The sequence below is a fragment of the Leuciscus leuciscus genome, assembly GCF_965113295.1.
Source record: "Leuciscus leuciscus genome assembly, chromosome: 22".
Lineage (NCBI taxonomy): Eukaryota > Metazoa > Chordata > Actinopteri > Cypriniformes > Leuciscidae > Leuciscus > Leuciscus leuciscus.
Window position 1 is genome coordinate 33663027 of NC_138746.1, and position 26121 is coordinate 33689147.

The following is a 26121-nucleotide window of genomic DNA, read 5'->3' on the forward strand; positions in this document are numbered from 1 at the left end:
TGCATAAATGCATGCAACTAACTCTAAACCAAACCAGACCCTAATCCCATTTAATTAATATTACCAAGTACTTAAATGTATAATTAAACTGTAACAAAGACACCTTAAAATAAAGTGTAACCTAGATTTGTAACGCTGAAGCAGATGCAATGTCAGAAAGGAGATCCCGCATTATTATTTTATTTTTTTGGCGGACAATATGGTTACCAAAGTAAGCTCGCGCAAGGGGAGTGCTCGCGTTTCCAGGGCAACTTCAAACACATAAGATTCCATTTCGAATAGAACAATTTACTCTCATTTACAGTGAATGTACACGGAGCCTCGCGCGGCCCCTGACATTATTTACAGTGCGTTATGCAGCACATACTCCATAACTGTACCTTACAAAGCATTACCAATGAGATCCTTGTTACAAGGACGAAGTAGTGAATTTGTAAGGGCTAAAACAATCAAACAAACAAACATACAAACAAACAAACAGACAGACAGACAGATCATGCAAAGTCCAGTCCACAATGCACACTTCACTTCATCACGTCCTTGTTTTCTGTGGAAAGCCTGGTGAGTCCTGTGGAGGTGATGGGCAGGTGGGGGGGTGGAGGCACCTGGCAGATAGTGCAGGGGCACGGCAGGCCCGACCAGTGCTGGAAACTGCCCCCGAGGTGCAGAGGGGGTGCAGGGGTGCTCTTCATCAGAGAGTGCGGGGTCCTGATGGAAGTAAGTCCCGGTAAACTGGTCGAAAGCGTCGAGGAGGTGGAAGAGGACAGCGCGCTCCCGAGGAGCGGGTGATGCACCTGGTGTGCCGCGCTCGCGGAATGCGCGCCGCCGTGGCTCACCGTCCCGCAGTGAAACGCCGAGTGATGTCCACCGTAAATCTCGCCCACCAGCCGCTTCATCTCGTCCAGGGAGCTGGTCAGCATTAAGATGTAGTTTCTGGCCAGCAGGAGAGTGGCGATCTTGGAGAGCTTCCTCACGGACGGCCCGTGCGCGTACGGCATGACCTCCCGGAGCCCGTCCATCGCCAGGTTCAGGTCGTGCATGCGCTTGCGCTCGCGCCCGTTGATCTTCAGGCGCAGTTGCTGGACCTCCTGCTCGGTCACTTGCTTCTTCAGCTTGTACTTGCTGCCAGAGGGAGATTTGGACAGGTGTTCGCTGGTCATCTTCTGGAGCAGCTCGTTCTGCGTGGAGGACACGGAGTTCAGGCGCGCGTCCTGCGGGTGGAGGAGGTGGTGGTCGCGGAGGAACATCTCATCCATGTCTGGAGAGGAGGCTCTGCTGGAGCTCGAGTCCGAATTCATTTTATGGCTGAGCTTGTGTAGGAGGTTGTCTTTCTCTTGTCTTGTTTTTATTTCAAGTCACTCCTGCTTGATCACCTGATTTATCCCACCGGAGCCTCTCTCTCTCTCTCTGTGTGTGTGTGTCTGTGTCTTTCTCTCTCTGTCGACCGAGGCCGTGTCGCCTCTCTCTCTCTCTCTCTCTCTCTCTCTCTCTCTGTCGACCGAGGCCGTGTCGCCTGGTTTTGATCTCTCTCGCTGATGAACCTCTCTCGATCTGTGGAGTCGCATCACAGGACTCAGTATTTATAGCGCTGCTCGACAGGGGCCAAACAAAAGGAGCCCCTCTATTCATAACGGTCTTGTTAGGATGACGTCCCCATTATCTGGAGCGGTGTGCTTTGACTGTCCCATTGACCAGAGGAGCATCTATTCATATTCATTGTAAGGACGCCATGGGGGGACACTTCAGCCCAGGAGCCTCCGAAACTTTGCAAATACTTCTCCACACTTAAGAACCGATGCCGGGTCAGTCACAACACACCTTGCACCCTTCATTTCGTCTCACTGATTATGTATGCAATCACAAAATATGCATACTGTATGTTTATGCGTCATAGGATAGTCATATTTTGTTATTACTTGCGTGCATCTAAAATAATATTAACAAGCATGATTAGATTAAGTAATGATCCTACGGATTAGGTGTGTGTGTGTGTGTGTGTGTGTGTGTGTGTGTGTGTGTGTGTGTGTGTGTGTGTGTGTGTGTGTGTGTGTGTGTGTGTGTGTGTGTGTGTGAACGGCTGATCTGTTAATAATGTGCATAATAATATGCTTGTTATAATTATTTTGATATATATAAACATTGCACTTTGCTGGGCCATTTTTAAGGCCCACATACTGTCAATTCAGCCGCTCTTAATTTTAAACCTTTAAAATGTAAAATTTAAACCTTCAATTGAATTGCCTTAAATCTGCAGAAGAATTTTACAAATTTAAGAAACTTACAGTTTGACAAATTTGACAACTAAAATTACTGATCAAGATTTTTTTTTTTTTTATTCTGTAAGCTGAAATAGTGAAGATATGTGTGTGTGTGTGTGTGTGTGTGTGTGTGTGTGTGTGTGTGTGTGTGTGTGTGTGTGTGTGTGTGTGTGTGTGTGTGTGTGTGTGTGTGTGTTACAAAGATTAATCCTGAATGCATATTGTAATTTTTTTAAATACAGTATGTATTTAGTTAATTTCATAATTAGTTCATAATTTCTTAACCAGTTTCATGGTGTAAAAAAGCTACATTTGCATTGCTTTGGTGTGTGTGTGCAATTACAGTTCTTTACTTTAAAAAAACAAGGTAAAGTTAAACAAATGAGTTACTATTCTAAAATAATAATAATAATAATAATAAAAACATTACAATGTTAATTATAATCACATGAACTGAATGAAAACAGTATTCGGTATTTAGTCAATTTAACACTTACTTTAGCCAATTATCTATGACAAAATTCTGTAACTTTATAATGAATCTAAAAAGCAGATGATGTGTTCAGAAATGTACTTATAGCAACTACAATTAATATTGTCCTTAAGTTTACTGATTATGATTATGATTATGATTAATATGAACAGATTCAGCACTGATCATGGATGAGCAGTAAATGCTGTCTGACATATTTAATTATTATATGAAAAAGTGCTTATACTGATTTATGCTCTCTTACTGAATATGCGTAATTACAAGATCTTTTGATTTCATTTTGTCATATCTGGTTATGCATTACAAGCAGAGCAAATATAATTGATATATTGGTAAGATAAATATTAAATGTTTGTCTAATTAAATAATTGTTCATTGGCAGATGATATACAGACATTATGCTATACTGTCACAGTGTCTCTTCATTATCATCTGGTTTATATGAAACAAACAGAGTGAGATTTTAAATTTGCTTGCATAATACGATCGAGCTTTGCATGTGGTCTCATAATTTCTCAACATTTCTGTGTACAAAGTAAAACAAAAGTCTGAATTGCCGGGTAATCATCAGAACATCACAGAAATGAAAGAAAGTATGATGAGAGATGAAAAGTCTCCCTTTGAAACAGAAGTTCCCAGTTTAGTGTGTGCAGGATAAAAACAGCGTTCCCTCTCGTCGTCTCGCTGCTTTTCCACAGCAATAAAATCCCCGCATAAAAAGAGTGAAAACATGAATTCACGGCGCCATAGAGGAAGTTGAAAGGGAATCGTTCCTCATAAAGGTGCTGCAATGCAAAGAAAAGCTCGGGACTGCTTTACTCTCTCTTGGTGGCATTTGAAAGTGTAAAGCTTTGAATACCAATTGCTTGAACTGGACATATGTGAATCCTTTTTAATCCTACTAATCCTGTCTCCAAGTGTTTCTTTGTCTGTGGGGGCGACCACATAGATCTAAGTGAAAGTGTTCCTAATCCGGCCAATGTGGAAAAATGTCTCAGTGTGTGAGCGGAGGAGAGAGGGAAGAGACGGAGGGGGGGAGAGAGAGAGAGAGAGGGATGAGGTGGCCGATACAGGGATGTGGGTGTGTGTGTGTGTGTGTGTGGGGGGGGGGGTCTCATTTACTCACTGCTGCCCCGAGAAGGAAACCCAAACAGCAGGACACCATCCCAGAGCCGGGACCACACTACACAAGCACTCCGGCTTATTCCCGACACAGACCCTGTTCACAGAGAAAATACACTGTGAAAAATTAGTAGATGGTCTGTTTAATATCTGATAACTCTTTATTGTGATGCTCCTCAACAGATATTCTACTGACTATAAGTAACTTTACAACTATTATTCTACTAACAGTCTATTAATACTCTAATGAGAGTTAGTCGACATATAGTTGCAAGTCTAAAGTGGACCATTGAAATAAAACTTAACCAAAAAGGTTTTTTTGAAGTGAAGTTGTAAATAAAGGGTTATTTTAATATGGTTCCATGAAGCGGCTTTAACATCCATGGCTCTTTTGATTGCATAAAAGCTTCTTTAAAATGGTTCTTTAGGTTTTTAAAATGTAAGAAAAAAGTGTTTCTTGTAGTAACTGTTCACTGAAAGGTTCTTCTCTGGCATCGCTGCGAAAACCCTCCGCATGGAAACTTTATTTTTAAGAATGAACGTTTCACAAGAAAATTTCTTCTTCAAAATTGAATGTGTTGCATGTGTTTGAAATTTATTTACTAGCGATTTCTGAGTGAAAATGCTTTCTACACCTAGGTCTGGTTTCACAGAGAGGGTTTAGATTAAGCCAGGATTACGCCTCAGTTCAATTTAAGGAGCTTTTCTAAACGTGCCTTTATAAAAACCCATTACTGGTGAGAATCTTGAGACAAAACACTGACACTGATATATTTCAAGATATCAGTGCAAGTTGCAAACATGCAGTTTAGTTTGATACTAACTTAAGCCTCGTCTGTGGAACCAGGGGTCATTTTTAAAAGTTTGATTGGCCAGGGTTGCAAAAACAATAACAGACAGCGACGGTACGCGCACGAGGCACGTCAGAAGCATTTAAAACATTTGCAGCTGTTCTCCAGTGGCTCTAAAAACTGTTCGCTCACTTCAGCCACGCTTAAAAATCCATCGCCTTATAGATATATCAAGCCTAGTGGCGTCTGCAAACAACTGATGCTAGAGTACCGGCTTCACCAGACGCTCAGCAAACACCAGCCATCAGGGCAGTTTGTGAAGTCAGTTCCCCTCAAAGAAAGTGTCCTATCAGAGGAAGCAAAGGTGCAGAGAATCACATTATCATTTGACAACCAGAAAGTGTCCAAAAACATTTAAATGCACAATATTTCTCCCCCAAATCAGCATGCATGTTAAGCTTAATGAGAAGTCTCACAGTGTTAATGGCACAGTTGTCCCGCTGACAGACCGGCACGGTTGAGTGAGGGACGTCCAGCCCCCGAAGGGCCGATGCTCTCAGACAATAGTGACGCGATGGAGGCCCGGATTACATCGGTTTACCGCTCGTCCATGCTAGAACGCTCAGTGTTAACAGGAGCCTGGTGAACCCATCCTCTACAAATCACTGCAGACATGGATCGTTTCATTAACAAGATTTGTTTTTTCTTATGCAACCATAATATGCATGTAATTTTTACTCTATATGATATGCTATTACATGCTATCCGCATACTGACACACTTCTTTATCCTTCTATCCTGAACCCATTTACTAGAGCACTGGTTCTGTCTGTTTCTCCAGCAAACAAATTAGACAAAATAAATCAGATGTAGGTTTTTAAAGAGAATATTTTCAGATGAATATACTTTTTGTGTTTGCACATTTTTTTTCAGAATTAGGAAAAGTTTTTTTGGTACGATGCGAGAAAGATATCAATGGAACTTTGAATCCCTTGATTCTATATTCTGTTATCTTACAAGTAAACAAACCTTGCAATTGAAGAAATCTAATTATCATTGCGATCAAACGATAAAAGCTCCCTAATTAAAGAGCTTGTAAGAAGCAGTACAATGAATGTGAGGTTTCTAATTAATATTTTCAGGGTTATTTTCCTCAAAGACGACATTTGCATTCATTAGGCAAAATGAGACAAATTAACATTTCAGTGTAAAAAAATGATACCTTTATGTTTCCCTTTAGATTGAGCAGTGTGAAGTCGTAACTATAGTTTACTTTTCAAAGCTGTCAGTCTCAGAAACTCTTTGAAAGATTGGCCACACTGGGAAAGGATCTATTAAATACCATAACTCATTACAACATGCTTTGCTCCAAAACATTATGTTTATTCAATCAATGCTGTAGACTATGTACAACATTAGTCCAACATTATTATGCTTAAAGGTGTGTGTAATATTAAAATGATAAAACTTTTTCTTCCATCATCGCTTATATATGCAGAGACGTATTACACCATACGTAAGACATATTCCCATGAAATGTACTTGTAGATTTAGTCCCATGAAAAGTGCAAAAACTGTGATGCTATCTAAACATTGGTCTGTTATGCCATAAATGAATTTCCCAATATTTTCTATTTTTATGTATGGGTTTATTATAAAAAAATTAAAAATTAAAACATTAAAAAAATTAAGTTGTTCCTGCATATTTATTATTTATCATTTATTATTTATGCATATATATATATATATATATATATATATATATATATATATATATATATATATATATATATATATATATATATAATTTCCCAGAGTCATTGTATGCTTTCCATGTACATAAGAAAGAGGCACATGTATGTGTGAGATATATGGCACACACGTATGAAAGCATAAATGTTATGCACATATATATCCATCCAAAAGTTGTTAATATATGTCAATATTATGTACATTATGTGAATACAAATGATGGACATATAAAAAATTAAGAAAAAAAAAAGTGATGTATATTGCCCACATATCAAGAGTGATATGTATACCTATATGTGTAAGGCAATATATTATTATCACATACATGCATCTTCTGGATATAGTTAGAAATTAGTTTATAACATAAACATTATGTAAAAAAAAAAATATATATATATGCATGCAGAATTTGATCATAATGTTGTTTTCATAAACTTAAAATAAATCTATATTTTTAACACACATATATATATATTTCTTTATTTTTTATTTTTTTTTACATAATGTTTATGTTATAAACTAATTTCTTCCTAAATCCAGAAGATGCATGTATGTGATAATAATATATTGCCTTACACATATAGGTATACATATCACTCTTGATATGTGGGCAATATACATCACATATTAAACTTCCGTATGGGATGGATTTCCACGTCAAGCACACACACGTTCCACAATGGCCACAGACCAAGGCCAGTTCCAAGGGGTTTCAAACCACCAAAACACTTTTGTTTGGGCCAGATTTTGTTCAAAATTAAGTCACACCCGTCCGTTCTTCGATTTCACCTGAAGTATATACAGTAGTCGACATTTGAAGTGGATCAAAAAAGTTCATCAAAGTTGTCCTATTGTTCAAAATTCATGTATAACTTTGATGAAAGGTTCTGATCCACTTCAGATGTTGACTACTGTACATCGGGACATCATTCGAGAAGCTAAAATGTGCCAGATGGCCAACAAGTCCCGCTTTTCAGATGACTACATCCAGCGCTCAACCAGAGACCGACACCGGCAGACTCCGCGAGATCGGCTGGTTGTAAAGTCCGGCGCGGGACTCGGCCTCTCGCTGTCTCACTTTAACTGTCCCTTTCAGCGCCAACAATTGTTAGTCTCTTTTCAAGCTCAGTTTCGGCCTGGTAGCCTCCATTCTGCTTTGTGTGTCACTCTGTGTCTGGTTCGCCCCCTTCTAATGGGTGCACATGACCAGAAAATGAAGGCTTGCATGAGGGTTTCGTCAAGACGGGGAACCGCGAGAAGAGATTAATATGTAAGCTTTGCGGCTAAGCTGGATACAGGGGAGGGTGCTTTGTGCCCGGGGAGGGTTACATGTAAGGAGAGAGGGGCTGGCCTTTTCATTCACCAAAACATGTCCCGAGGAGCGCCCGCTCGCCATTGTGTGAGTCGACATGAGGGCGGTTGTTTCATTAATTACACATTAGCCATTGGGCCGCAAGGTGGGAGGTACGATGGAGAAAATACAGATGTGCTGGCGAGGGCAGAGAACGAGAAAACACATTGATCTCATCCAAAGGATTTTCATCTAAAATGAGGCCATGCGGGCTTGGAAAAGGAGGCACTTTTTGGCCGTCCCGAACCTTATCCCAGTAAAAATGCTTGGTGGTCTTGCATTGTCTCCCTCTAAGTCTCTCCTAAGCAGCCATTGTCACAGGCACTTCAGAAGAGGAATCACAGCAGCTTGATGAGGCATTGCTGCTCCTTCTGCCCACCGGCACCGGGCTCTCACACACTCACACACTCACACACTCCACAATAAAGCTGAGAAGAGCCCAGGCTCGTCCCTGAGAGGCTGCGTCAGGCTTCGTCTCATTGTGCTCATTCTCCACGCTGGCTCGCCAATGCTGCAAACCTCTGCTGCTTTATGACCTGCTCCGGATAACTGGCATTCAGCTGGGACGGCCCTCTCCGGCCCCCCTGGTAACCCAGTAAAACCAGTGGGAGGATCACAACTTTATGAGAGCTTGCCTAAATGTGCGCCTGGATTGTCTGCCATTAGAGCGTCCCTCCCATCCATCAACAATGCCCAACAAGATCCCAGAGCCAAAACGAGACTGCTACTTTACTTATTTCAATTAAGCAACAGATGTAGGGTCTTGTCCCAATTGGACCATGAAGAGAATCAGCAGTCTTGTGGACTGAACAGGAAATAAAAATGGTTTGTCACTCGGACACACCAAGGAGAATATCTGTACCTTTTCACTAGGGCTGGGTGAAAAATATAGATTTCTCGATTTTAATCGATTCTCATTTTTACGAACCGATATCGATTCTTAAATCGCAAGAATCGATTTGTCATCCTGTTTTCAGTTGATGAATGAATGTAACATTGTAGCGCATCCCATCCAATAAATCACAATAATCTTTGTGCTTTGTTACTATTGATATGAAACAAAGTCTCAGATTTCAAATTACGTCCATTTTCTTACGAAATTCAAAAACATAAATAGTGTTTTGTCGCTGTGGCGTGAGATCGCTCTGGGTCAGCTCTAGAGAAGCACATGATCTTCTCCTCCGCCTTAATAACACCAGTTACAGCGCGAAATAAACATGAATGAGCTTCTGAAAGTGTGTTAAAAGATAGAGTACAACTTATCGAAGTCCGTATCATGTGACGTGGAATCACTCAATCAGTGTTTCAACCGTGGAAAGACGTCAGTAAAACAGCTTGTAAACAATGTCATGTAACGTCACATTTACCTCAGAAAAACCATATCCAGTGACCATAAACTCGTCAGTCAGCTATAATTAACTCTAGAGAGGAACATTTTGCTAAATATATGCACCATATTACATTCATTATAATTTTTAATGCATGTTTGAATAAATCTAGCAAGTTTTTATGACAGCCACCATTTAAATGTTTATATTTCATATAACGTTATTATTATAAAAATAAATAAAAGTGTAATTTAAGTTTTTATACAAATCAGTTAATTTGTACCTTCAATATTATAGTAGGCTAATGAAGCCCATAGGCTACCACTGACTCCCATAGTTTACAGCATTAGTTAAGAGATTTGAAATTTGCCATGTATTGTACCTGATATTTAAAATAATCCATATTGAATCGAAATCGAATCGAATTGTGAAATTTGTGTCAATACCCAGCCCTACTTTTTACCATTAAAGAGGGGTGTCCATACCTACTCCTGGAGGTCCACTGTCTGCCGAAAGCATCGTTAGACAACTATGGTTGCAAGTTCTATCATTACAAATATAGATATATTCCCGAAACCATATAGTTCCAACGAACATTCGCTGACTGCATCGCAAAGTTGTCTGACATGTGGACGTATGTGAGATTTAATCACGCTCTTGAGCACAATATTGGGTGCCTGAAAATGCAACATTTTATTGGGTCTCCTTGTAAACAACAAAAACACGAATCTCTGAAGACGGTGATGTCGTGCACATGCGTATTACGTGTTCAGTCTATAGTATTTCATCGCCATCTACTGGCCTGGCAGAAGAATACAGCGTTTTTAGTAGTTTTCGTGGATCCGTGTGAATGGGGATCGTTTAGACAATGGTGTCGTCTATACATGGAAAACTCAATGGAAAAACTTCTCCGTTTTAAGCATATCGTTGTCATGTAAACGTACCCTAAATGAACCACACATATATAGCCTATAACAATTCAACAGCTTTTCTGTCGTTTCATGTGAAAATGAACAATCTGACAATGATTGCAGTCTTTCTTTGATTAATTAGCAGAAGTTATTACTCCATCATTAATGACAGTCCTATATGTTGAACTGATGGAGGTGCGACTGTCGTTCTATGGTTTCAGGAAACAGTTGTGAACGCTAGATCATTTCTCCAATGGTGTATCGTTTTCCCAGTCTCCCACAGTCTCCCACAGTCTCCCACAGTCTCCACAGAAATGCTGATGTGTGATTTTATAGTGATGTAAAGCTTTCAAGCCCTGGTCCGCCCCTGTTGAAGCTGAAGGCCTTGAGGTCAGCCCTGAGTAAACTCTGAGTGTTGGTGGCCGAGCTTCACCTTTTACCCTCTGAAAAGCCCTTTTTATTACACTCATGCATGAGACACTCACAGTCCAATGGGAGTGTTTGATGGAAGTGGTCATCAGGCCGAAGGAGGAACGCAAAACTAGATTTCACTTCAATCGCCATCATGCCTCTTGTAGGATTGTAGGATTGTGTTTTGTGAAATATTCATGATATATTCGTGATGATTTTGCTTAAATTAAAACAAGCAAAATAAAAATAAATTGCGAATATTTATTTGGCCTTTAAGTTTCCTAAAGAACATGTCCTTATCACTTTCTGTTTTCACTGTTTTCATTACAGCGTTAAGAGAGACGACGTCAGAGTTATTAAGATTTATCTCCGTGAATCAGTTTAAAACTCTGAGTCAATTACTTTGGCATCGTCAAATCCACGTGGCCTTTTTCTTATAATAAAAATGTTTTAGTGATACATTTAGGTAATTATTGATGTTTATGCAGTGTGTTCAAACAAAATCTGTGTTGTGTTCGTTAAGGGAAAATCTATGTGTAAAATTTCAAAAAAACGTTGTTGTATCATGGCATTAAACATTTTCAAAGGCAGAATAGTCCAAATTGTCTTTAAGGACAAACACATAAATATATGCATAGAAAAGGCTGAAAAATATTGCAATAAAATGTATTTAGCTGCTGTTTATCGAACAGCTCTGATTTATGGGTGTTGACTGATCAAACGAAATGCCATCGCTTTCTCTTGCATTTCCATCTAGAACAAAGATGCGTAGACTGATTACTCATAGTGCAGTCATGAGATGTAATGAATGCTCCAGTCAGATACTGTATATATACAGTGCATGTGTATCTGAACCTGCAGTCTTGCATATTTCTGGGTGTTTTGTCTGTGTTTCTCTCTCTCTCTCTCTCTCTCTCTCTCTCTCTCTCTCTCTCTGTCTCTCTCAGCTCATTAGCACTCACTAGTCAAGGGCCATTAGCTTTTCAGGTAGTGCGGTAGGGAGGTGAAGGCCAGCGTGAAGTTAAACTAACACTTATCTAATTACCCACAAACGGCAGACAGAGTGGATTCCTTCTGCTTGATTGCTCTAATCTGACAATGTACTTATAAACCACACAAGACACACTGTGCTTCACACATATCCAGTTAGATGAAATACTAATACTAAAGATTACAGATAAAATTGTTGCTACCATTTACTCATCATAATGCCATTAAAAACTGTTTTTTTTTTTTGAGACAGTGTGCTAGTGTGTGGTCATTTATAGAGCCTAGCTCCTAAAATGCACCATAAAAGTCCTTTAAAATAGTCATGACTTCATTAAAGAAATTTTGGTCATTACACACTGATTTAAAACCTGTTAACGTTTTTTGACATCAGCAACATCAAACCAAACGTGACATCATACAGTTTTAATGAACAAGGGCAAATTAAGCTATCAAATGCAAATGAGAAGAAGATATTCAGTGAATAAGGAACAGTTCGTGTTGAAACAATGGTTTAAAAGTCTTCATAATTCTTTTATGGTGATTTTTGGCTTCTTTTTTTTTTTTTTTACTTTGCCATATGAATCACCATCCACATTTGTGGTATGGAAAAGTTTAGACAAAACGTCATTTTCTGTTTCATTGAAGAAATACACCATTTTGTAGCCGGAAAACGACTAAATATCAATAATATAATTTTTGGGTGAATGATTCCACAAAAAAACAAAAATGAATAGATTTGATATTTCAGATTTTTTGGGGGGAGATATTAAGAGAGATTTGATTTGTTCATTTGAAATTCAAATAATTTTTACTACCTGACATTATTTTATTATATAATCAAAAGCATTTCATAGAGGAACTGCAGTCCATGGTGTTAAATCAATAAGCATATCTAGTTTTCGGCCGGTTCATCCTCTATTTTCCCTGACAATTAATCTGAGAAAATGTTTTGTTTCATGAGATCACGTGAGGTGCATGATAATCGTGACGTGCCACGGTATTTAAATCTTGTAGTGTGTGCATGTTTGAGATTTGAGAGAAGACAATCTGTAAAGATTCTGAGGTGTGCAATGATCAAAGTAAATAAATGCAGGAACCATTAGGATAAAAATAAACCATTTCCATGTTTCTCCCCACGAAGAAGGCCTGGAGTCAGTTATTCCTTACTCAAAATATTTGTTAAAGACTGGACAAAAATACATGCAATTAAAGTGTATAATTAGCATCAACCATTTGAATTCTTAAAGAAGCAAAGCGGTTCTGAAAGGGCCATCAAAACCCTTGTGCTGCAAATGACAGTAAAGCCATTTAGAGTTGGAGACAGAGGTCTTTCTCAGGAGAAGAGGCAAGTGTGTGTAATTTGGCGGTATTGAGGGGGACGTGATCCTCTCCACCCTCTCGTACGCAGCTGCACACAGGGTGTCAGTGCCTGGCGGGCCCCGGGGTCTGAGCGCATGAGGCGGTCCCCGTGTTTCTCAGCCCATCCGCTAATGGAGGAAGTTAATTGTGTTGGTTGTAAAGCCACCTGTCACGCCAGCCTTATTTCCATAGTAATAGGACGAGCACGGACAGCATGCCTCACACACACACACACACACACACACACACTGCAATGAAAACAACATCTACAAATGCTGAGCTCGTCAGCCAGATCCAAAATAGCTGTAATTAAACCAAACAATACAACCGTCAGAATCAACAAGGATAAACAGAACACATGTTGCCAAGTAAGCAGAAAATGGAGGATTTCGTCTCCGTTAGATCTTGTTTTCTCCAAACTCTGACTATGTTAGTGACTTCAGCTCGAGTTTGGCCAACAACAGCAGGAGAAGAGGAGTGTAATACGCCATCTGTGTGAAAGAGCGTCCGCTCGTCTCATGGCGTCTTCAGGTCATGCTGCTGTTAACACACCGACACGCCGCTGCTCGTCACACAACTATCTGCTTTCTCAATTATAAGATATTTGCTCTAAAGTGGCCTAAAAGTGAGATCTTTTTTCAATAAGACGAATAATAATTAAAGTATTCAAACAAATGTACAAAAAAAGGGAAAAAATCATGCATGTTCTCCACACTTGTTGACACTACATAAAAAATAACTAGATATTTTAAATATCATTTTATTATTTTTTATTTTCAAATAAAATTGAAAAATGTTTGATTGTCCTCCTATTATATTACAGTATTGACTACCGACTGAGACAGACACACTTGGGACAGATTGATAAATATAAAGAAGTCCAAACTTTCTGAGCTCTTTATTGTAAGCAATATGATTATGCCATGAAGCTGTGTATTTAATTTGCCAACAGTCCGAATAGCTCCCCCCGAATAGCTCCCCCCCATATTTCTATTTGTACGCATTTAAAATGCTAATGCCCACTTTATTACGTGCTCTATCAAATGCAAATGTTTTGTTTTACTGCAGTAAAGTTGGGCTGACAAAGGCATTAGCATATCTTATGCCTCTCTCCTTAGCATGCGCTGGCGTGGAAATGCTATAAATTACATTAACAGACGCATTAGATAAACAAGCCCAAATGATGTCGCCGTTAAGACCTGCAGGAAGGTTGTTTGGGCAAATGAAGGTGTCTGGCTTTGCTAGCATATGGCGCACAAATTTCATCAAATCAACACCGTCTGAACATGAGCTGGAAGAGTCGGGCGAGGCTGGAACGGTGGAACGGTCGTCGTTTTAATAACAGTTTATGACAATGGATGAATCAGAAACTTCAAGAAGCTTAAAAACAACTTTTGATTGCTAGTGTTGATGGATTAGCAGTGGTATTAGCATCAGCGTTGAGTACTTGATGTGATGAGTGAAGGAACACATTACTTTATACATTTAAACAATAATATTTGAGTTATTGTTAAGTTTGAGTATTGAGTTAAACTAATGAATTCAATTTTTTATCTTTTCTCCAAAACAGACATTTATGTGAACAGATTTTTTTTTAAAAAGTAACAAAACAGCATTTAACAAAAAGAGTTGTGCAGTAGGTAATATAATTTGTGATGTTAAAGAGGATCTATTATGCCCTTTTACAAAGTCTTGATGTTGTTTTTGGCCTCTAGAACAAAAAAAACACATTATTTCCTCATATTCTCCATTGTTGCGGCTCCTCTCTTCCCAGTCTGTCAGTAACGCTCTGTTTAGTTCCTGTCTCTATGAAGCCCCTCCTTCTGAAAAGCACACTGTGCTCTGATTGGTCGGCTGGTGAAGTGTGTTGTGATTGGTCGAGCGCTTCGAGTGTGTTTGGGAAATGTCCCGCTCTTACCATAACCTCCAGTTTCAACACACTACTAACTAACTCAACCAGGCCCCGCCCCTTTATTCTGCGCATTAATTATTTAAATGAGGAATATTGTGACGTGTTCGTTCCCGGAAGAAACTCAAGACTACAATGGAGGCGTTTCAGGAGTTCAGAAACACTGACACTGATATAGAGAAGAACTGGAGCTTTATCATGATCTAACAGCAACAGTACACACTAAACACACATGGAAACAAGCACTGGTAAGATCGCTCACAGTTATGAACGCAGCACTGAGGGCGACATTGGTAAAGTGCTGCTTTTACTGTATAAAGCTCATTAGGAAGACAACGATGCACATGACCCACTGTAATTTTTAGGACACCATCCATCCGTTCTTTATGGAGGCCTGAACATCCTCAGTCCTGCTTCACACCCGTCATGGGCCGTAAGAAAACCCCAGTCCCGAACAGATGGCCAGCAGTCTCTGAGGACACGCGGATACATGGCTGCAGTCCCGTCCCCTGCTGACACACACACACACACACACACACACACACACACACTGCTGCTGGCAGATTGCAGCACAGGACCCCCCCCAAACCTCCCCATCTGCACCTAAAGACCCACATGCCCCGACAATGAGGTGGCCATGTCCCTGCCTGCACACAAGCAGAGGGGCGAGAGACCCGAGAGGGGGAACACATTAACAAGCTATAATCTCAAACGCCTTATCCATAATGCATTGTCTGGGCCAATTTACATGGTGTGGAAACCTTCGGGGAGAAAGAGCCATCCATCACATTACTTTATTAGCTTTCCACCCTGTCTTACTCAGGCCAGCCTTTCACTTTTCTTTTCTTGTCTTTCTTTTTTAGGACCTGTTTTGTCATGCTTGTTGTCCGGAGCACAACTGGCCCCATAAAGAACGTTAAACAGCTTAATTGTGAGGTTGTAAAAAAATAAATGTTTGAGTACGACAAAATATACACTGTAAAAACATACTTTTTCAGTCTTTCTACTTCAGTATTTTTACTTTTAATTCAATGTGTTATTTGACGTTTCTTTGTAAAATGTTTGTGAAATTTAGCCATTTTTTAATAAAAAAAATGAACGCAAATGTTTCGGTAATATTTTAAAATACGGTCTCATTTAGTTTATGTATTTACTAATATGAATTTACTAACATTTGTTACAGTATATAAACCTGTGTTAATTCAAGTTAAAATAAAATTGTTTGTTCAAGGTGCATTAATGTTAACAAATACATCTTTTTAATAACATTAGTAAATGTTGAAATTAACATTAAGAATTATTGTTCATTCTTAGTTAATTTAACTAATGAAACCTTATTGTAAATGAAACCTTCATTTATGTTGCTGTTGCTTTACAAAATGTGTCAAAGCAAAAAAGTATGTCTTGTTTTCTCAGCTGATTTTTTATCAATATTATTTTTATTAAAGGTACATTATGTAACTTTTGACCCTCTAGTGGTAAAAAAAAAAAAAAAAAAAACTACATGGATTTTGCAGAAGAACATTGTTTTACAGTTTGGGTTAGGTCACCGTTTTCACAAATTCACATTGTTGTAGTTTACACAAGAACAACATTTTCAAAAACTTGCACTTTGAACGTTTTCCAAAAGTTTGCGTTTTCCGCCCGTTGTCGTGTAAATGAATGGCCAAACGCATAAAAGTTTTTAGTTGAAAACGCTGTCATGTAAACACACACAGCAAACCCACCAGAAACAAACTCTTACAGAAACACAAGCAATTTCTTTCAACTAAAGTCAACAAATGTTAATAAATCCTGTAACAAATGTCTTGTTCATTGCTTGCTGATTTTTAACTTTAATTAATGGGACCTTATTGTAAAGTGTAACCTACTTTGTCAGGCTCTGTCGGCCTCATGAAGAGTTTAAAACTGATTGATTGTAAGGTTGTAAAAAGGAAATAAATTGCACACACAAAACATGGTGAGTTAGAGGGAGGTGTGTAGTAAAATAAGCTGAGGAATAAGCCAAATCCTTCTCAACAAGAGCAGTCCAAATGAATTCCCCCATGAATCAATCAAATCAGCAGCAATTCTGAGTGTGTGTGTGTGTGTGTGTGTGTGTGTGTGTGTGTGTGTGTGGGGTGGGGGGGGGGGGGGGGGGGGGGGGGGGGGGTCAATGGACGGCTTGTTACATGAACCTGTGATCATGCTTTGACTACTAAACAGTCCTGTAGTGTGACAGATGAGAGCGTCTAATTACCTTCAAGTTTTGTCGGATCAGTTATTCTGAAAGAACTACGAAACATTCAAACGCAAACACTACACATGTCAGGATTATTGCCAATAACAAATTGGTAACAATAGAGACGAAAACTTGTGGCTCAGTATTTAAATAAGTGTGTGTAGGGGTGGGCGACATGAACAAAATCTTATATCAAGAGTAATTTTATTTCACGATAACAATATACATTACGATATAGTTATTTTTGCTCTAAATAAGATTTTTGTGATATTTGTGAAAAATTTTATATTATTGAAATTTGATAATTCTTGTAACCATTTTCAATATTACAAAAATCTATTACTAGCCCGAGTAAAAATAAAAAATAAAATAAATACTCTCAAGAAGTAAACAGTGATAAAATAAGAACAACTAAGCTAATTAATCATATAGGAAAACAAACTAAACTAGAACAAAGAAACAAATGAAATAGACTGAAAAACTCAACATGATCTCATGAAATGTGTATGTATTTATCGTGCAATTTATACGCAAAAAATAGTTTTTATGTGCATTTGATACGCACTGTAAACCCCTTAGGATTAGTGGTGTGTATGTCATAAGTATATATGCACACGAAAACTATGTATCATATGCATGTAAAAACTCTTGTTTGCGTATAAATTGCACGATAAATTCAAATTCTTGCTGTAGATACGTACTTTTATGAGATCGGGCTGGAAAAACTTCACGCACCAGAAATTAGAAATCCTACATAAATTGTATAAAGTAATGAAATGTATTAAAAAAAAAACACTGCATAATCTTCACTGTGTAAATTAAGTCTATATCTATTCTTATTAAAGTGAGACAAAAGTGATTCAATGAAGAACACTGAGAGATGTTCTCTTTTTTGTTGTTTGATTGACATTAATAACACAGGTTTATTAGGCTGCTGTCCCTTTAAGACCGAATGCACGGATCCAATATACTGTTACACATGTGTTTTCTTTCTGTACTGTTTTCCCTTCACTTTAGACATAACATACTGTGTTTACGAGGATACTTGCAAAGACGGGCATTTGACGTACAAGTATGTGTATTTAACCAACTCAGTTCATCATTCATGTGAGTTTAAAATCACTTGTTTTAAAACTGCAATGGTTAAAACGATAAGCTTTCATGAGGCCGCAGCACATCTACGTCACGTCAGTGTAACCGCGATACAGACGATAGTCCAAAATCTCTACTGGTTAATCGTTTATACTGTCCTTCAAAGTGCTTTACTGAGTGGATAATATGGTTATAGTTACAGAGAATAAAGGTAAAGCAGGAGCCTTTCTGATCATTTGTCATTGGCAGTGATTAAAAGTATGATCCAAATACAATAACATTTATCAATAAAATGCATTATAGCAGTAAAATCTAATCTATCTGCTTTTCATTTATTATATGATTAAATTTTTGTAGTAGACAATGCCAAGTTTATGTATAATCTATAACAGATTACAGAGTAATCCCCCCCCCCCCCCCCCCCCCCCCCACACAATGAAAGTGAACGGTGACTGACTGAGGTGTGTTTCATAAATCACAACCATAAAGAAATGAGTCTTTCCCAATGCAAACACTACACATATACCTGATTATTCTGCTGTTTCACATTATTCACATTTTCCAATGGAACCTTTTTAAATAGTGCCGTCTATAAAAGAAGAGGACAAAATAATAGTGATCATCTTTAAAAAATTGTAATTTCAGTAACTTGTGAATTGTATAAATTGATATTGTTAATATGTCTGATGATTATTATTATTAAAAATGCAATATCTCTTCACTACATGCAAGTGCAATAATGTAATGCATCTTACTTTTTTCATTAACAAAAGACAGAAATCAATAACCAGTTATAATTAGAGTATGTCTAGAAAACATTTGACAACATCTAAGCTCAAACTAGAGTTGCATTTGCTAAAACACCATGTCAGTTTTTAAACTTTACAGACAACAGCTCAAATATGTCCATCTTTCATCGCTGATGGGACCTTTATGTTATAGTCATCAGAGTATTTTCTCCTTTCTCAACCTCAAACAACTTCCTATTATGACAGCGATTGCTTTGAGAAAGTGTCAGTGTTATATTCAGTGCAGGACCATCATAATAATAACGCTGGTGATTTTTCACTTGCATGCGGTGCCAGGACGTCTGGTGCCCACCGTGAGCATAAACCCACAAAAGTGCCCGTTTGTTTAATTGTTTCACATCTCTAAACACCTCACTAACTCATTACCCAGACTTTACCCACAATCCATCTCAGGAGTGAGGACAGCACACATCATGCCGGCAGCCACTGAGAAAGAGCTTTATAATTGTAATCATATATGTAGAGACTCTGCATTTGTGCCATACTGTACGATTAGCAAGACAAATAAGTAATAATTTGCTAATGACAACATTATGTTGAGTCAGTTTAGGGGCAATTAAAGTGAGTGATATTTACATATGCCTAATGAATCACCGTGCAGTGGCAGCTTCAGGAAACCTCATGAATATTCATCCGTGCATGCGCCAGCCCCGCCGCAGTTTATAAACTGAATTATGGTTGATTTGCCCTTTTAAAAAATGAACATGGGCGCATCTCCCACAAGGAGCGAATGAACAATAAAGGCTGATTATAAAAATGTTTTAGTGGTAAACTGCCGGTGAGGAGACTAAAGGCTCGTTTTTATAGACTTCCCAGGCTTTCGTGCAACAAAAATAAAAGAATGAATAACTAAAGCCATGCGCGCGGGTTCGGGTGGAAGCACTGGCGCAATCTGTGGTTTCTCTCCCCTGTTCAACTGGTTGGCACCCATTAGTGAGGTCAACTATATCAGCGAGAGTTCACCCAGCAATCAGCTCCAAACACAGCCTTCATTTGTCATTTCTCGTCGTCGTTCAGCAGGTGCAGTGTTTCATATCCATACGCTGATGGGTTTGAGATGCTAAACGAGACGCGTGTTCAGGGGGAGACGCAGCTTTCAATTGTCTGATTCTTCACTGCAACTTCTCAATTCGCTAATTAGTCTCTATTAATTGCAAGATGTGCGTTTTGTGTTGGGAAATGCAATTCCCTGGGTAGATTATTAATTGTAAATGCCAACATCTGCCGTCATGAAAGCGATGCGATCCTGCCCACTCTGACCTTTTGACCCTGATCTGTGATATTGTGGAATTTTAAACATATAATAATTTATAATAATTTAAAACATATATTTTAACGTTTGAGAAAGAAAAAGAAACAATTATTAAGAAAAATAACATTTAAATGATAATTTTGCTACAATTTTTTCTTGAACATGTTAAATATCTAATAATTTCTTTAATGCATTTTCATTTTCATTTTGCAACTTATAAAATGTTAAAATATATGTTTAAATGATATATTAAATAGCAAACTTAAATTATTTTATTGAATTTGAATTAGCATTTTGCTCCAAACGCTGCATTTTACACACATTTAAATATAGAAAAACATTGCCATTTTGCATATTACATTTCAAATTAAAAAAATTGCTGCCCACAAGCTTCCATATTAAACGAGTCGCTGTTTACTTTATAGTGACGGGATCAGACCGTTTTTAGGAAATGTTTGATGGTCTTAGTATTTTACCAATCAAATCTGTAACGATTGTGAGTTTGTTTCAAATACTGTGACTTCTACAGTGAAGGAAGTTTTAAATACCATTACCTTTCATGGGGAGTCTAGTGGGACCTTTTGAAAAATGTAATGATTTTTTGATAAAAAAAAAAACAATCCTCTAAAATCAGGCTCAAGGTGATGATGGAAAACCTGGATATATCAGGGAATTTTAAAACTGTGATTCTGGAAAAATCATGGAAATAAACACAATCTTTAGTCACAATCGCCATGAAAAAAAAAAAAAAATTCGACTTCTTTTTTTAAATAATGCCGAGAAGTAAAATATTTCACTACTCTTATAAATGAAGTCCTTAATTTTGAAGGACTGCAAAAGTCATGAACAGGTGTGGCAACCCTGAACATAATACACTTGTTTGCTCTAGATAAACATTATATCACTCCAGGTTATTATCAGATATCCTACACTCTCAGAAATGATGGTCACAAAAGCTGTCACTGTGTCTGTACATTAAACTGTATTAATATGTACACTTTTGGTACCATATGCTCCTTTAAGATACTAATATGCACTCTTTTTGTGTACCTTTTGAAAGGGCACAGTCCCAGACAGCTTTTCTGAGAGTGTATCCTAATATCCTGAGCATGTTTCTAACCTAAACGTGCAACACTTTTACTGACCTCTCCTCTAGAGAAACTACCATCTGCTTTCAGACCGGAAGAGATGTCCCACCACACCACATGGAGCATTGCTGACACCTTGTGGCTGAAAGGACTGAGATGTCCATTAGCTGAAGGTGCACTGGGTAGCTTTTTCCACTAGAAAAGCTTAACCAGTAAAGAAAAGATTAATACTTCAGAACTCTCCAAAAGATGAATCCTTTATTCCCTGCCATGTCCTTTGAGATGTGTGTTTTTAACCTATATCACTCCATCCAGGTCTCCAGAAGAGGTAGCACTGTCTGAGACCTCCTCGGGTTCTGCAAGTATAATTTCCTATTATCCTGCAGAATTCTGTCTCCTTGGACCCTTCAGAGTTACTAAAGGCTGAAATAACATTTAATGGTAGCTTATTTGGTGCCTGAAATTTTACAAAACCGTCAAATGTCATTTATTGCATGAATCTACCATGCTAAAACCGTGCCACCCACATTTTTGCAAACATGTACAATTCACTGCAGTTTTCAGCTGAAATGAACACTAAGTAGAAAAACAGCTTATTTTCACACAAATTATGCTTACAGGGACTCACGTTGGGGCCACATCACCACCTCGGGTGTGCATTATTTTTGTAATAATTCAACGGTGCATCGTCAATTATTCCTTACTTGTAACAGACACTTCGCTTTTTCACCTTATGTTGCAACGTTTTTTCCCGTTAATATGTGGGCACTTCAATGCCATTATAGTAAGGTAAATAACTGGATAAATAACAAAATGCAGTAAATGGTCAAATAATTTGCGCTGCAATGTGTGTTTGTTTATGATTACAAAAAATGTTTATGATTACAAAAATCATATGAAAATAATATGATAATAAATAACAGTTTTATTTTAAATATTTATTTTAAATAACGGATGAGACCAGAAGCCTCGAACCAATCAGGTAAGGTGAATCCGACAGGGCTGTTGAATGCTTGATTCTGATTGGTTGACGAACGTTCTCTAAGGTGTGCAATTCGTTTCCATGTAAAGCACAGTTTACAGTTCTCTTACGAGAGGTTCTCTCGTACTTGCGTAAGTATCTTACGCAAGGGGAAAACCTCTTTTCCTCGAGATATTGAAGCCAAAAATTATCCTTAATTTTGCAATAATGTAAAACGCATTGCAGCAGCATGCAGACATGGGCGAGACAGCTCGCGCGCCCATTGGCTGCTCTGCGGCAACTGCACCAGCCTATCGATAGAGGCCCCTCATGACGTCAGAACCAATGAGGGTGCTTCGCGCCCAATACGTCATGTCCCGCCGAAAGCGGGTGGGGCTAGGGCTATAAATACGGCCCAGAGAGGCTGGTTTGGTCAGTTTTTTATCTCTTCAGCGAGCTACGCATCGCTGGATCCTGAGAGGAAGCCGCGCCGTCTGACTCAAGCACCCAGCGGGATTTATCTGCATCTGAAGCTGCCGGTCGACAACTCGCCGCCTTCAGTCGCCGTTCCTGCTGACGCTTTCCGGCGTACATATCCTTTTCTCTGCTACTGTGTTTTGTGTATGTGTGTGTGTTCGCCGCCGCGACACACACTCTCATTGCACTAAAAGAGCCGGGCGTCTTTTTCAAGACGCCCCTTCCCCCCCCAACCCGCAAAGCTCGCCGGTGCGCCCGCTTGCCTTGCCTGCTTGGAGGATGATACCTGCTCTCCCTCTGTTCGAGCCGCGCAAACCGCGCCGTTCACAGGGGATGTCAGGAGCGGACGGTCACGGGGCTAGCTTTCTCTCTCCCTCTGTTCGAGCCGCGCAAAATGCGACGGTCGGGGTTAGTTTTTCTTTACGTACAAGAAAGCTACTCTGCCTCTGCGCCCCATTCACGCGTCAATCACCAGCGAAAGGAGAAAATAGTGTTTTAGTCCCGCCGAGGCTGGACTGACCTGAATTTTCTCACACATTTCTAAGTTCCCTGATCAGGCGACTGGAAATATAAATATTGCAGCGCCGGCAAGCAAACGCCGAAGAAAACATGTTGACGCTCTTATATGCTCGTGCATCTGAAAGCCTTTGTGTTCCCCCCTGTGGCTCAGTGGCGGAATCTTTGGTTTTTCACACGAGAGACCGGTGATCTCGGTCTAACGGCAGATTAATTATGCCTCCAATGCTTCGCTCTGTCAGTTCCCTGAAAGGCGACTGCAGATGTGCATTTTGCAGCCAACGAGCGCGTTGTACAACCCGCTCGCCTGCACCCAAACACCGTTTCTATGGTTCCCGTGCGTCACTGGCGAAAGGAGAAAAGAGTGTTAATGTCCCGCTGCGGCCGGGCCGAATTCTATTTCTCATTCCCCTCTGAAGTTCAGGCGACTGGAAATGTCATACTGCAGTGAGCGAGCCTGTTGTAATGCACGCACGCCTGCAAACAAACGCCAGCATGTTGACGCTCTCTGTTTCTATGGCAACTTCTCGCTCGTTCAGTTCCAGTAAATGCGACTGTTCCAGTGTATTCTGCAGTAAACAAGTCGGCGACACAGCCCGCTTGCCTGCACACAAACGCCGCTTTATGGCTACCCAGATAAATCCCATAGAGTGTATTTTCTGGTGTTCCGGCCACGGCCGATGGTGTTATGAGTGTAGAAAAAATGCCCAGTGCTCATTCCTACACGGAAACACAGGTTTCTCTGATAATACTCGCGCTATATCAATACCTTGGTGTCTTCCCCTGTGGCCCAGTGGCAGATTTCAGGTTTTCACGCGAGAGACCCGTGTTCGATCCCGGGTCTACCGGCAAAAAAAAAAAAAAAAATATATTTTTGCCGTCAATGCTCGCTCTGTCAGTTCCCTGAAAAGGCGTCTGCAGATGTGTATTTTTGCAGCCAACGAGCGCGTTGTACAACCCGCTCGCCTGCACCCAAGCACCGTTTCTATGGTTTCCGTGCGTCACTACCTCCATTCTCACACATTTCTCTGGAAATGTCAATATTGCAGTGGACGAGCCTATTATAATACACGCACACCTGCAAACAAACGCCAGCATGTTGACGCTCTCTGTTTCTATGGCAACTTCTCGCTCGTTCAGTTCCAGTAAATGCGACTGTTCCAGTGTATTCTGCAGTAAACAAGTCGGCGACACAGCCCGCTTGCCTGCACACAAACGCCGCTTTACGGCTACCCAGATAAATCCCATAGAGTGTATTTTCTGGTGTTCCGGCCACGGCCGATGGTGTTATGAGTGTAAACAAAATGCCCACTGCCCAGTGCTCATTCCTACACAGAAACACAGCCCGTCGCACAGGGCTCGCGCACATGAAATCGACCCAGATCGATTGCGCATTAAATGTGGTAAATGTGCCCACTGCCCAGTGCCCACAAACACTACGTTCTGCATGTCTCAAGGTTTCTGTAAAACGAAACCAACATGCATTCGCTTTGCTCAGGCAGACAATGCTCTCAGTGTTGTAAATGTGCCCGCTATCCCACGCCCACATTCACACATAGACATGACAGGTCTTACGGGACTCGCCCAGCCCTCCCCCTCTCGGTTGACCACCGCAGAGGAGTCGAGCGCGGGCAATCTGCCCGCTGTTATCAGCGCGCCCCCTGCCTCAAATGTCATAAGCGCGACGCTTATGTTGCAGCACACTGAAGCCCCTCTGTCGCTGAGCGAACAGAGCGCGCTTCGCATTCAACCCCTAGCCATTCGTGCAAACGCATGGGCAAGGCTCCCTGGGGTTTCGAAGTGGGTGCTAGACATTATAGAAAGAGGCTATTCGCTACAGTTCGGTTGACGCCCGCAACGCAAAGCGGCGCGAATCGATACTACGGTGAAAAAGGAAGTAACACACCTACTTCGGGCCGAAATAGCGAAGCTACTGAGCAAAGGGGCTATAGAACCCCTATCACAAGCTCAGAGCGAAGGGGGCATGTACAGCAGATATTTTCTGGTACCCAAAAAAAAAAAAAAAAAAAAAGACGGGGGTCTCAGACCCATTTTAGATCTAAGACGACTAAACAAAGCACTTCTGAAACGACGGTTCAGAATGCTCACGACCAAGAAAATCCTCTCGCAAATTTGCCAAGGGGACTGGTTCATGTCAATAGATCTGAAAGACGCTTATTTTCAAATACACATAGCGTCACGTCACAGGTGATTTTTGAGATTCGCCTTCAAGGGCCAGGCATATCAGTACACAGTCCTGCCATTCGGCCTATCCCTGGCACCTCGCGTATTCACGATGTGCATGGATGCAGCGCTCGCACCCCTCAGGCTCCGAGGCATACGAGTGCTGAATTATTTGGACGATTGGCTGGTTCTAGCTCGATCACAGTCGGAGCTCATAGAACACAGGACCATATTACTCGATCACCTCGAGAATTTAGGTATCACAGTCAATTGGGCAAAGAGTTCACTGTCTCCCAGTCAGAAAATATCTTTTCTGGGCACAGATCTGGACTCGCTGTCTATGACAGCACAGCTGTCGCCGCAGCGCAGACTAAGTATTCAGCGCATGACAGAGATTTTTCGCCACGGCGCTTTAGTCCCGCTCGAAAAGTTTCAAAGGATGCTGGGTCTCATGGCTTCAGCATCCTCAGTGCTTCAGCTGGGTCTGCTTCGCATGCGCCCGCTGCAGTATTGGTTGAAAGCGCGCGCCGCGCAGAGCTTGGACCTCCGGTCTCGCGCGCCTCAAGGTCGATCAGAAATGCGTCGCAGCTCTGAAACCTTGGACAGTGACCGACTGGTACCGGTCAGGTGTAAGCCTGGGGACTTCCTCGAGTGTGAAGGTGGTGTCTACGGACGCCTCAACCTCGGGATGGGGAGCGCTGCTCGAGGGCAGACCGTTATTCGGCCAGTGGTCGGAACGGGAAAAGCTTCTGCATATAAACTGCCTGGAAATGATGGCAGTCGACAACGCGCTGAGGCGCTTTTGTCCCCAGATAAAAAGACACCACGTCTTGGTCCGTTCGGACA

General features: G+C 40.3%; 1 protein-coding gene across 1 annotated transcript; it reads right to left on the reverse strand.

The window, feature by feature from the left end:
- Nucleotides 1-453: 453 nt before the first annotated feature.
- Nucleotides 454-1347, reverse strand: olig3 (oligodendrocyte transcription factor 3). The gene has a single exon (XM_082154754.1). The coding sequence runs from the start codon at nt 1296-1298 to the stop codon at nt 525-527; it is 774 nt and encodes a 257-aa protein (XP_082010880.1). The 5' UTR covers nt 1299-1347; the 3' UTR covers nt 454-524.
- Between the last annotated feature and the right edge of the window lie 24774 nt (nt 1348-26121).

Bases quoted from the DNA above. Each gene is read 5' to 3' on its own strand.
- olig3 (XM_082154754.1), bottom strand. From the start codon at position 1,298: ATGAATTCGGACTCGAGCTCCAGCAGAGCCTCCTCTCCAGACATGGAT.